The 13,703-nt window shown below is 41.7% G+C and overlaps 1 protein-coding gene across 1 annotated transcript in view; it reads right to left on the bottom strand.

Annotated features, from left to right (window-relative positions):
- The window catches only part of LOC102432021 (semaphorin-4F-like), a 35,618-nt gene extending 22,629 nt beyond the window's left edge, over positions 1 to 12,989 (bottom strand). Inside the window, 5 exon segments of the mRNA XM_023760639.1 lie at positions 5,048 to 5,141; positions 9,932 to 10,030; positions 10,260 to 10,319; positions 10,921 to 11,072; positions 12,863 to 12,989. Coding sequence (XP_023616407.1) covers positions 5,048 to 5,141; positions 9,932 to 10,030; positions 10,260 to 10,319; positions 10,921 to 11,072; positions 12,863 to 12,989 — 532 coding nt within the window.
- Between the last annotated feature and the right edge of the window lie 714 nt (positions 12,990 to 13,703).

Here is a 13,703-nt window from a genome sequence, read left to right as displayed (position 1 = left end):
TATCAGTGGGACTTTTGCTGCTGCATCACTGATGACAGAGATTTTACATCAGGTTTATATTTCGTGACCTTCAGAGATATGCACGAGCTACTACTTTCATCCGTCAAGCTACACCTATTATGAGATTTAACAAAATTTATCACTGAGAACAAAGATTCACAAGCGTATGTGGATGAAAACATGGAGAGTAACACTGGTGCAAAGGTTTTTAAACAGAAAACATTTTCTGGAATGGCATTCCAAGTCCTCAGTAGTTCGTTTTCGACACTTCTCTCTGATACTCCTGTCTCTAATCGCTTTTTTTCAATGTTTTCCAAGTCAACTCTAAGGTCAATAAATTTCTGCTTCCAAATTAAGATACTCTGAAATTCAATCAACTGCATTTCAAAGTCAGCCATGTCTATCCATGAAAACATTTGTAAGTTTAGTTCCTCCAGTTTCATGCTGTCTGGAAACCTCATGAATTTTGATGTCTCTTCCAGTTCTCTGAATTTCGCAAATCTGGAGAAGAACTGCTCAATAGTTGACTTGATGATGTTTAAAAACAGCTTTTGAAGGCTTTCACAGTCTGTTCGGTCATCTTTTGGGAGGTCTTTGATGTTCCTCTTGAGGTTTGGGAAATATCTAAATCTCTCACTATCCACATCCCTCTTAAAAACTTCCAATTTCTTTTCAAAAGCCTTTATGTAACCAAACATCCCATCAAGTGTCTTGCCTGTTCCTTGTAATTTAACATTTAAGTCATTCAAATTTTCACAAAAATTGTAAATGGAAGGTTATACGAGAGGGTTTCGCGTGTCAGCAAAAGTTACTGGCGTACCATCTTTGGAACGCTTGCCAGGGGTTGCCCACCCCTGATTTAGGCTAATGTGAATGTTACTGTCAAAATATCTTACAATATTTCCAAATCTGAACAGTGCAAATAGAGACACTGAGATCATTTTGTTAATTTTATCTAACTGCAGTATACATAAATGTCGTATTTGAAGACATGATTTTGGAGGCTTTTCCCAAAAGAAATACAAATACCAATAAACAAATGAAAAGTTGTTCAGTCTCACTAATAGAGATGCAAGGAAAAAATACATCAAATTAGCCTTTGGAGGAAGTCACTGTTTGTATGCTTTATTACGTATATCACTTGGGACTGACAAGGATGCAGTGAGACAGGCCCTCTCACCACAGTTGGTTGAACTAAATAGAAAGGAATTTAGATAAACCTATCGAGCACCGTAAAAACCTTTACACCCTTTGGCCGTGCAAGTCTACTTATTGGATTTACTCATATGCAATTAATGACATTTATGTGAAGAACTTATGTAAAAAGATTTCTCCTACAGTATTATTCATAAAAACAATAGTTTTTAAATCTGAATGTATAATTTTATAGGAATAATTAAATTGTGCTATGCAATATTTATATGATGGAATAAATGTTATGTAGTCTCTAGAAATCATGTTTTTGAATAATTAATTTCTATGGCAAGAAAATGTTTACTATATAACTAAGTGAAATATGCATAATAATTCCAATTTATTACAAATATACACACAGACAGACACAGAAAAGGTAGTCTAAGATAATAGTAATTACCTGGTAATCATTGAATTGCAAATAAACTTTTCACTTTCTTCTTTAACATTTCTACATTTTCTCAACTTTCTACAATGCACATTGTAATTTTTATCATTTAAAATGTTATTTTATTCTATTAATAAATATTATAGTCTAATAATATTTTCATTACTAAAACTTTTTATTTTAAAATACCTCTATTATCTTTAAGGACATTTTTATATCTCGTAACTAGGAATTTTGGTTCTAGTTCCGACCTAATGTTGACACTATTTCTATTTCACTGTTTTCAAAACAGAGGATAGCAGGGCAAATGGATCAACATTGAAAGTTCCAACTAAATACTGGCACATATTCAGATCAAGGAAAATTTTAAATTATAACCCTATAAATTTTACAACTTGACATAAAAATTTATATTGGTATTGACTATGACATGGAAATGAGACAGAAAGAGACATGGAGGTTGTATGTTAACTGTCTGAAGCTAGTCATTCTAAACTCTTAGAAAGTGATTTCTGATCACTTCCATCAATTATCAGATGAAAGCCAACATCATTATCTGGAAAAAAGACAACTTCATTATTTGGTAAAAAGAACTTGAAATCTTTTTGAAAATGTTACTCATTTTTGAAATTTTTCTTTATCATGCAATGATCGTTATGAAATCTGTGCCATTGAACCACATGCTAATGCAAATTCACTGGCTGCCTGGAACACTGAGAAATTACAAGCAAAAGGTTGAATGTACTTAAAGTTTACTGCTTGAAAAAAAAAGTATGTTAAATGATTATCTTAAATTGTTGCAATTGAGACGTCATGTTGCTAATAAACAATTATGTAGAATCAAGACATATTCACAGCCCTGGCTGGTGTAGCTCAGTTGATTGAGCACCATTCCATGTACCAAATGGTTTCCGGTTTGATTCCCACTCAGGACACATGCCTGGGGTTGCAGGCTTAATCCCCAGCAGCTGATTGTTTTGCTCTCACATTGATGTTTCTCTCTCTCTAAAAATCAATTTAAAATCTTATTTTTTAAAAAGAGATTCACAAATGGGAAATATCTGTAATACTCTCAACAACAAAATAAATTTTTTTAAAAAGAGAGGCATTCACAACCACTATCTTTCTTAATGTTCCCAATGACTGGCTCAGAATTTTGCCACACATGCTTGATAAAAAGTCAAGAAAAATAAACCATCGATTAAACTATTTCATTCAAATATGCTTGAGTATAAACAAGGTCTCATCAATATCAACTATAGATTAATGATAAAAATGACAACCCAATATTATATTTATTATATATATACTTATGTTCACTTTCAAAACATTTGTTATTTCTTTTCAGAAAAACTCCTTAATTATCTGACTAAAATTTATTTAATTTGTATAGCTTTTATGACCTTTCCTATGAAGTCCTAAATAAGAAAAATTTTATTTAGATCCTACATTCCAATTTTTTTCATAAAATATTACGCAAAAGTATAGATAAAAATTAACTTTATAACAAAGTTCACAGCTAAAATCAGTGAAGAATGAAAAAACAGTATGATGAATGAGTCAACTGATTAGCTAGTTGGGAGTGGGCACATCCCCAGTAGGGGGCGTGCAAGAGGCAACTGATCGATGTTTCTCTCTCATTGATGTTTCTAACTCTCTATAAAATTTTAAGAAAAAAGTTTTGATCTGCTCTTTAACTTCGCTTAAAAAATGTAATTAGAAAGGAAAATATGTAGATTGAAACCTTAATATCCCACCTGGTAATTGACCTAAGAAAGTAAGCAGAGGACTTATGAGAGAGGAAATAAAAATAGTACTAAAACATGAAAAATGTTCAACTTCACTAATATTCTAAGAAATACAAATTAAAACAAGGTACTATTTTTAGTCTCAACAATCTTTTTTTAGACTAGTTTATTGGTTTGGAGAGAGAGAGGGAGGGAGAGAGAAAAAAAACATCGAAGTGAGAGCACATTGATTGCCTCCAGCACAACCCCACCAGGTATCGAGCCTGCAACCTAGGCCTGTGCCCTTCACCAGGAATCCAAACCATAACCTCCTGGTGCACAGGATGACACCCAACCAACTGAGCCACATCAGTCAGGACTCAAAGATCTTTTAAAGTGACAACAATATATTTTGGTGAAATTTATGTGAGAAAAAAAGTACTCTCATTTACTGCTGATTTAGGCTGTAAATTGGTACACTCTTTCTAAAAACCCAATTAGCAACAGATAATGAGCCATAAAATGCTCACACCCTTTGGTATAGTAATCTCTTTCCAGAAATCTTAAGGAGACAATCTGAAATAATGACAAATATTTATACACAAAAATGCTCATTACAGTATTAATGGATAATAGCAAAAACTTAAAATAAAATTAATTTATAGAAATTATTTGGAGTTGCTTCATTAAATTACTGTATGCTTACAGGATGAGTAATAGCATGATGTCATTAAAAATTCTCTTTACAAAGAATTTTTAAATTATACAGAAATGCCTATGATATAAAGTTACATAACAAAATTCAAAATTATACCCATGTAGAATGACATTTAAAAGTTTTATAATATGCAAAAACATAAAATTTCTACTAATCCGCTTGTTTTACACTATCATGAGAAAATGGCTAGATCCTCACTGAATTTGGAGGGTGCATGTGGAGTCCTCTAATCTAAAATACATGCTGTGTGGGGCACAAACAATTCACTTTGTGGCTAGAAAAGATTTATACAGAAACTGTGAAAGAACCACTCAACACTTGAGCAACTGTATATGGCTTATTCAAAAGAAGTAACAGCAGGAACTTATTGAATACTCATTACTGACTCCTCTGAGCTACAAAGGACTGGCCAGTAAAATATGTGCTTGCATACACATTACAACAGGCTAAAAGGAAATATCTTAAAATATTAACAGTGGTTTTCTGAGTAGATACTCTAGACCTTTGCTAATATATTAGCCACTATACACATGTGACTACTTACATTTAAACTGAAATTAAATACAACCAAAAACCCTTTCCTTCAGTCGCACTAGAAACTCAATAGCCACATGTAGCTAGTGGCTACTTTGGACAGCAAAGATACAGAGCATTTATATCATCACACAAAGTTCTTTCGAACAGTTCTGTTCATATGTTCTTTATACTTTTTCCAAGTGTATTACAATATGCATTGTAGCAGAGTCCTCTTATGAACAGAAATAAAATGGGGGGGGGGTTAGCAGAGGAAACACATCAGAGGTGCAGAGAACACATTCTTTAGGGAGAACTCAGGGAAACAGTACTCTGGAGAAAAGCAGGACACAGGCACGCTGGGGAGAAGAGGAAAGGCTAGAAAGAGACATGGGAATAATAGGCATTCCTAGGAAACGAAAGAAAGGACACAGAAATTCCAACAGCAGGGGTGGGGAAGGCAGCAATTATAGCAAGAAGTCACAGGTTCTTATCTCTCCCACTCACCAGCCATTACAGATGCTGACCGCTGAGCTGGCTCAAAAGGACATTTCCCCCGGCCACTCTCAATTCTTTCAACCTGCTGGAACCTGGACACGGCCTACAGACCAGAAGGGGCAATTGGTTTAGGGGTCATAGGGTTCATGATGAAAATCACAAAGATGTTCAGATGAAGGAAATTCCCAATTCCCATTCCTCTGCTACCTCCCCATATTCCCAGTCTGTTACTCCTGTTCCCCTGTCCATTCCTGCATTTCCCATCTCTGTCATCACTTTTTCATTAGTTTATTCTTCTTCCTTCAATCCCTTAATACCCAACCACCACATGCTCTAATGAAGGAGCACCTAAGATGGCCCTAGATGACACGGTGAGGCTGAACAGCTGATCTTTCCTCTGAAATGCTGACTTGTAGGGTTTGCAACTGGCTGGAGAATGTGATACAGAACAAGGAGGACGAGAGCAGGCCTGCTAAAGTCTGAAGCCCTTCAGAAGATTAAAGAAGAGACTGGTACAGGACCATCTGAAGCCCAGGAATCTAAGTATAAGTACACTACTGGCCCACACCCAGCCCAAGGATAAAAGATAGCACCAGAGCCAAGGATACAGAGAAGGGGGAAGAGAATCTGCTTCAGCTCAGGTCAGAATTTGAGGATTTGCGAATTTAATGCCTTCCTCATCCAGAGACTCCAAGAGGAATGACCTGAGTGTGGGAGAAGGGTGTAAGAGCCAGCCAGAAGTTACCTTAGCTAGGCATCATACACTAAGAGAGGCTTCAAGATAACTAAAAATAGAAATCAAGGATGATTCAACCTAGAGCTAATAGGAAATGTTAACTGTGGCTGGTTGGGAATCAAAGTTATGGCATGGAAGTGTCAGGATATCTCTGGCTCACAAACTAGTATGGACAGATGGTGTTACTGGAGCCTAATAACCTGGACAGTAGTTGGAGCTGCAATGCAGATATATGTCCCCTGAGTATAAGTACACTACTGGCCCATTCTGACTGCTTATGTGTTCGCTGTAATTGGCAAACAATATTTTATTTTATGGAGAGACTTGGACAAGGCCTGTTAAAATCAGATGTCATATGAGATTCCCAAAAGTGAATACTGGGTCAAAGAGTTTTCTGGAATGGAGGACTAAGCACCTTACCTGTGTGGCAGTGGGAGCATCCTAGCCTGAGGAGAAAGATGACAGTTCAGTAAGAGATCACCAAGTTGTGTGGGCACTTTAGGGACATGGTTAAAACCTGCTATGTCCCCTCTTACTCAACTATGGCAGTAACCCCCTTTCTGCCACACCGCCATCCATCATCCTCAATTTACTCTACATATCCACCCCAGAATAACATTCCTAGTCTATCAGTCACTGATTTGACTAAAATTTGAGCAAGAGAATGACAAAATGGCCCACCATTGCCTGGAGTAGAAACTCTTTAGCCCAAATTACTTATTCTCTAATACTTCTTAAAAGAAACTCTTTCTTCTAACCAAACCTGGATCACCTGTTATTCCTAGAAAACAAATTATGTTTTCCCATCTCTATGCCGGAAACTACTCCCTTACATTTCACCAAGGACAGAAAAGATGAGCCTTTTCTCAATTCTCATTCTTTCATCTTTACTTTTTGCTACTTTTGACTCACTCCCCTCCTTGAAATATTTTATTTCTTGACTTTCTTCAAATTATACCTTCCTAGAGTCCCTCCTCCTACATAATTGTTGTTTATCTCCTCTGGTTGTTTCTCTTCTTCTTTCTAGCCCCTAACTATGAACCGTAAAAAACATATCCTTAGTCCTTTTCACATATAGTTTAATTATGTTGTCAGCCAGACCTATGCAAATCATTCCTCTAACTCTCCAAGTCTCAGTTCTTCCAACTCTAGTCCACGTTTGCACTTGACTGCTGGACTTCCTCACAGAGATGGCTTATCAGGCCCTTCAAACTCATCAAAACTAGTCCTCTTCCAGTTTCCCCAAATAGAATCATTATGTTATCTAGGTTTATAGCCTTAGAGCAAGTGAGCCTCCTATTAACTAAACAGATTATGATTACTGTATGGTCAAAATTGCATTTAATAAGGTCTGAAAGGGGCCAGACCACTCTATTACATTCTTTCTCTGAATCTTGAGCTTCTTCATTGTATCATCATTGTGCGAATGAGCACATCAGTTGTGGTGAAGGCCAGAGCTAGAGCTAGGTTGGAAGGCCCTCACTCAGCTGTGGGGCTGGAATCCATCCTTCTGCCTTGGCAAAGGTCAGGTGGTTGGGGGTGGGGAGGCAGTGGGGTGGGGAGAGATGGTCCCTGTTACATGAAACAGGTCAAATGTCTCAAGAAGTTGAAGCCAGGTAAGGTCTTCTGTACTGCAGGTTGGACTAAAGGATGGGAGTGGTGGAGCAGAGCCAGACATACCTGGGTTTGAATCTTGGCTCTGCCTCTGCTAGATATATAATATTAGACATGGTACCTAACTTTTCTGAACTTATGTTTCATTGCCTGTAAAATGGAAGGAAATAACACCTAAATATTATAATGGGGTGATGAGAATTAAACTCAATCATGAATGTCAAATACCCAGTACCAAGTCTGGGATAAAGCAGATACTCAATTGAATGTGAAGTCTTGTTGTAATGTAAGTCTAACATTTTTTCTGTTAAATGCTGGAGTTCCCTCAACAAAACAAATTAAAACACTGACCTCCAAAAGCTAATGAGCTATCGCTGAAGGGCAGCACTCCACGTTGCTAGAACTGATAGGTCCAGTGCTTGAACTCCTTTTGTAAGAACCTTCATTTCTCTGAGCAAGCTGTTGTGTCTGGAGCAGCTAGCTAGTCAAAGCTCTCAGAAAATAGTTATGAATAGTCTCAAAGTCATCAGTCTGTAACATGGGAGTCTCAGAACTGAGGATAAGGCAAGAACTTGCTCAAGCAGATGGGCATGGGCAGATAGGATAAGACAGGCAGGTAAAAGCAGAAGAGAGCATCCAGAAAGTCTAGAGGGCAATATTGGTATGTGGCTTGAAGGGTTAACACAGCTGATCTTTCTGTGCCCTATATTCTCCTAAAACAAGCCTCGACAAAACGACAGTCCTTCCTTTCATGAGCCTGCTAGATAGAAGGTACAGAAAAAGAGCTGAAAGTCATGGGGCTCCAGAACACAGACCCCTGATTTTGCTCTGGGTGCTGATGTTCGTTGAGAGGGTCCAGGGGTCCAAGTCACACCAATCCTGACAGGTATGTCCAGAGCATTTTCTGTCTGGATACCTAACAGCCATTAGGATCCAACCTCAGAGAGCCAAGGAAGAATAGCTGGGAGACTATTTTCTGTAAGCCATGGTTGATATTCATACCCATGGGCACCCTGAGCCTGCACAGACTCAAAAAGGACAAATATGGCAATGACAATTCTACTGCTACTTTGTGAGCTTTATGAGGACTATAGGAAAACTAGAGATTCAATATTACCTGATAAAATATAAAGATTTTCAATACCACCCGCCTAGGAAACCTTCCCAGGATGACAAGATGAGGGAGCTATCCACACCCAGCAGGGAGCCTATCATTTGCATTATGAAAAGGACTTGGCATAAGCCCAAGAGAAGCCCACAGGGACTGGCTATATATTGAGTATATACAATTATAACATTCTAAGACAGAGATATGAGGATGGCCTTTAACAGAGAGAGGTTTGGAGGTAAGCACTGACTAGACCCAGGTGGCAAGGATTACTGAAGATTTCAGGAGGGTGAAGTCAAGACTGAAGTTAAAGATCAGGGTCAGGCCGAAACCGGTTTGGCTCTGTGGATAGAGCGTCAGCCTGCGGACTGAAGGGTCCCAGGTTCGATTCCGGTCAAGGGCATGTACCTGGGTTGCGGGCACATCCACAGTAGGAGATGTGCAGGAGGCAGCTGATCGATGTTTCTCTCTCATCGATGTTTCTAGCTCTCTATATCTCTCCCTTCCTCTCTGTAAAAAAAATCAATAAAATATATTAAAAAAAAAAAAAGATCAGGGTCAGGAAAAGGCGTCATTGTACTCCCTCCTATTTCTTCATGGAGTAGGAAGGGAAGACACCGGATGCAAAGGATGTGTGAGGTTTTCAACTCATCCTCGGGCCTTGTCACAAAGGTGTGCCACCAGAGGACCAATGACTGACAACTGGATAACTGATGGGAAAAGATGAGGATTCAAAAACATCAAGACCCTTCCTGAGATATCACAGTCCCAGGGACTTTTGTTGCCAGGACCAGCCTAGATGTGATTAAGGGTAAATATGTCCCAAGCCTGCCAGGGTGTGAGGGTGGAAATGCCAGGGCTTCAGCAGCAATGACCAGGACCTGGAAGAAAACATGGCTGACAGAGCAGCCACCTTGAAGGCAAGATTGATCCAGAGTATGGTGCCAGCAGATGCTAATTAGTGGGCAGTGACCTCAGAAGCTCATGAGAGGAGAGGGTCACAGCCCACATACAGTGAAGTTGGCAGTAGATATGGGAGAAGATGGTGAGAGTTACAGGCCATGGGAGGAAGAAATACGCATGGTCAGTGCTGATTAAGAAATGGACCCAGGCTCCTGGAGAAAGCATACATAGACAAGGGAAACGTGAGTTACTAGCTCTGAAGTTTCTCCTGGATTTCTCCTCTCCCGAGCTCAGCTAGCATCCCTAACTTCCTTCACTGTCCCACTACATCTCCCTTTAGACTTTGTATAACTTACCTTTACAGACAACCTCCCTCCCCACCCTTTCATACCTCCTCCAGTGGCAAAGGCTCCACCCAGTGAGGACATCCCTCACCACCAATGCTTATCATGCACATCAGTTGCCTTAAGCATGACCCTCATCATGGTCACTCACAGATGACCCTTCCCACCCTCCCACCCCTGTCACTCACAATAACCCCGCACTTCGGATCAAAAGCGAAGGTGCCACAGGTGAGGAGGTGAGAGGCATTGGCAATGGCGAGAATCTGGACAAAATTGTGACATTCGCCCTGGGGGTCAGAGATGGTTAGAGAAAATCAGAAGCAGCAGGTACAAGGAAAGGTAGGGTAGTGTCAGGCCAGTTAGATGCACTCTGGGGTCAGTAATGGTGGGTAATGATATGGTGTTAGAGTTCCTGCCTGGGCCCATTGGGATGGCAGCACTGCAGGGGACTGACAGAGTCAGGGCTGGGCCAACATTTCAATTGACACTCAGGACAGGGCCCAGATTTACACCTACCTCCTTCTTGCCTTTCTTCCTACAGTTCTGTCTCTGGGCCTCAGGCACCATCCAGTCAATCTGAGAAAGGAGGAATGACCATTTCCCCCTGATTCTCCCCAAACTTCTTCCAAGTCAAGGTAGATAACACAGTTCCACAACCTCCATCAATTTGGGAACTGCAGAGACACCCCTCACCCCCAGAGCACTGTTTTTAAAACTGGAGGTCCCAGCTATTAATGAGTAATAAAATCAATTGTAAAATCACAGCCAACATTACTTTTAACAAAGTATATCTGAATGTATCTCATATAGGAGAGTAAATATTGGTTCAAGTACACACTTTGTGTACGGAGTCAAAATATACCATATATTTCTTATTAAGGGCTGATCAAAAAAGTTTGAAAGTTATTGTCCTAGATTAATGAGATTCTAATAATTCCACTGCCCACTATCACCTAAAACTGTGATTCTAATGATTCCTCTCATCATGAACCTCCCTCACACCCTCCCCCATCACCAAGACCCCCCAAACACCCTCAGCTGAGATAATGTACTTGATGGCCTCCCCTATTCATTTTCACTAACATTTCACCTCCTACCACAACATCCCTCCCTGACCTCCCATAAAACCATGGATCTAATCACATGCTCTGGGTTCTTCCCCACTCTCATCTCTCACCCTTCGAGGTCTCTCCCCTGAGAAGGGCAGAGATAAAGCGAAGATGGTGTCCCGGGCGCCGACATAAAGTGTATGGGAAGCAGGATCCACAAGGAGAACAGAGTAATTGTATGTCTGAGGGAAGGTGAACCGGGTAAGATAAGAGTCAGCCTCTGGTGAAAGAGAGGGAAGAGTGGTATCAGCCATCGCTTCAGAAGGGTTAGGTCCACAAGGCCAGAAGAGCCAATTTTTGTGTTCTTCCATTTATTTATCAGCCATCAGGGGAAAATGACAGAACCTGACAGGCCATGTAACTTTCCCGAAGATAAATAACGGATGAGGCCAGAATATTTAGCACACAATGCTGTCAGGTATGCTTTCTCTATAAAAATAGAACACTTTATTAAAATAACAACATAAATATTAAGTCTGTAAAATCTATTCATAGCAAAATGACAAACAATTTGAAAATAACTTTAAAAGCTTCAAGTACTCTCTAAATTTCCCTTTAAAAAAAAACACACTACTTAATAATAACTTCCTTTTACTTAGAAGGGAAGTGCTACACTCTTTTCACTAACACATTAGGAGACTACCTCCTCTCTCTCCACAACCCTTGGTCCCTCCCACCTGCATTCTACCCAAAAAGCAAAAAGGTATAGAGCAGCGGTTCTCAATCTGCGGGTCTCGACTCCTTTGGCGGTCGAACAACTCTTTCACAGGGGTCTCCTAAGACCATCCTGCATATCAGATATTTACAGTACGATTCGTAACAGTAGCAACATTACAGTTATGAAGTAGCAACGAAAATAATTTTATGGTTAAGTCACAACATTAATAACTGTATTTAAAGGGCCAGAAGGTTGAGAACCACTGGTATAGAGCATAGTGGGCAAGAGTATATGCTTTAGAAATGGATCAGCCCAAGGTTAAATCTGGCTCTTTCACTTACCAGCTGTATGATCTTAAGTTACTTGCCCTCTCTGAGTATTACTGTCCTCTGTAAATATCACCATCCAGGGTGGTTGAGAGAATTAAATGAAATAACATGTGGAAGCATCTGACACATAGTACAAATCCATCCTTTCTTCCTTCCTTAAGTATGACCAAATCTAAATCTCACATCAGCATTCAAAATTCTCATCTATTTATGTCACTCCCACATCGATGTTTCCCTCGCTTCCTTCTTGCTCTCTCCCCCTCCCTCCCTTCCACTCTCTCTGAAAAAGAAAAAAAGCAATGGGAAAAAATATCCTCTTATCTATTTAAAGATAACAAATAAGTTAGCATACCTTCTAAGCTCAATGTCTGGCCCCGGGGTTCCTATGCCCCCACTAATACAACTCTATTCTACCTGTTTCATCTGCTCAGCTACCCTCAAGACTGATAGAATGGCCAGCAGCCATTCATTCCTAGATAGGCTGATATACGGAGCCCCACCCATCTCCCTACAATCATATTCATGACTGTGCTGTCTCTCTCACGCTTAGAATAAGCCCTGGTTCCCTCAACCTCCTTTTGTATCCCCAGCTCTGCTTCACCTTGCCATCTGGACCTCTCTGGGTCCCTGGACATCAACCCAGCCTGGTAATCACAGCTCTACGTAGTGGCTATTGCTCCAGCACAACCTGAAAGCCCACACTCCAATCATTTGTCCTCTCAACTCAAAACATCCTAAATGTCACTGGTCTGAAGTTAAGAATAAATTAATATCAACTAGTTGAGAGCTTTTGCCAACAGGTTGAACTCTCAGCTTCACTGGTTCTGTCTGCCCAAAGTGCTAACACTCAATGCCCACTGAGAAGAAAACAAGACCGGTCTCGGGCGCGGATGACCGTTATGACCGGCGCGGAGGGGCCCAGGATGCGGCTGCCTGGGTCCGGGGAGCAGGAGGGTGTAGGCACCCGCGGGCGGCGCCTGGGCGCGGCGCACAGGGCTGAGGGCGAGGGCGCCCGCGCCTTACCGGAGACGGGAAGCGAGGTCCTGGGCACCCAGCGGGGAACCAGACCGCACACCGGGCCGCTCAGCACCGCCAACAGCAGCAGCGGGAAATGCGAGCCGGGGCGGGGCGGCGCGGCCGAGGCCGGCATCTTTGGCTCCGCCTGGCCCCGGGTGGGGCGCACCCTACCGTTTCTGCTCTGGGCCGCGGAGCCGCGGGCCTGGGTCCCGCTGGTTTCTCCTCAGCCAGGTTCGGCCTCCGGCGGGCGGAACGGACGCCACCCGGCCCCGCCCCTTCAGGAGGAGACCAATGGCGGTGCTGGTTTTCTCCTCCAGCCAATCGGGGTTGAGTGCAGCGCGGGCGGAGCGGAGGTGCCCCGCCCTGTAGGGGCGGAGCCAGGCCCAGGTGTGGGCGGGCGGTCTTTCCCCACCTCGGGCTGCAGCCGTCCTCTCCCGCGCGAGCTCGAGCGCTGAGCAGAGAATTCCCGGCCAACCAGGTAGAGTTGGAGACCCAGGTGTCCCGCTGATAGGACCGGGCACTCCTGTCCCAACTGGGTTTTGTCAGGGGGACTATCGGAATCTACAGCAAGTGAATGAAAATGGGAATGAGGAGCGCGGGGCAGACCCGCCTGCAATGGTGGAGGTTTGAAAAGACTTCCGAGAGCTTCCCAAGGGAAGACTAAACTCTGACTTCCATGAGGGCAGGCGCCATTGTGTGTGTGTCCACTGTACCCCAGTCCTAGCACAGCGCCTGGCACAGAGTATGCCCTCAGCACATATTTATTGAATAAAAGAGTGACTGACTCAGTGAATGGATGAGTGAGTGAGTGAGTGAGTGAGTGGATGATGGAGAAGAGAAAGGTTAA

The sequence above is a fragment of the Myotis lucifugus genome, unplaced genomic scaffold (assembly GCF_000147115.1).
Source record: "Myotis lucifugus unplaced genomic scaffold, Myoluc2.0 scaffold_186, whole genome shotgun sequence".
Classification (NCBI taxonomy): Eukaryota; Metazoa; Chordata; class Mammalia; order Chiroptera; family Vespertilionidae; genus Myotis; species Myotis lucifugus.
The sequence above is the reverse complement of the archived record's forward strand: the minus strand, read 5'-3'. Positions and strand labels throughout refer to the sequence as shown.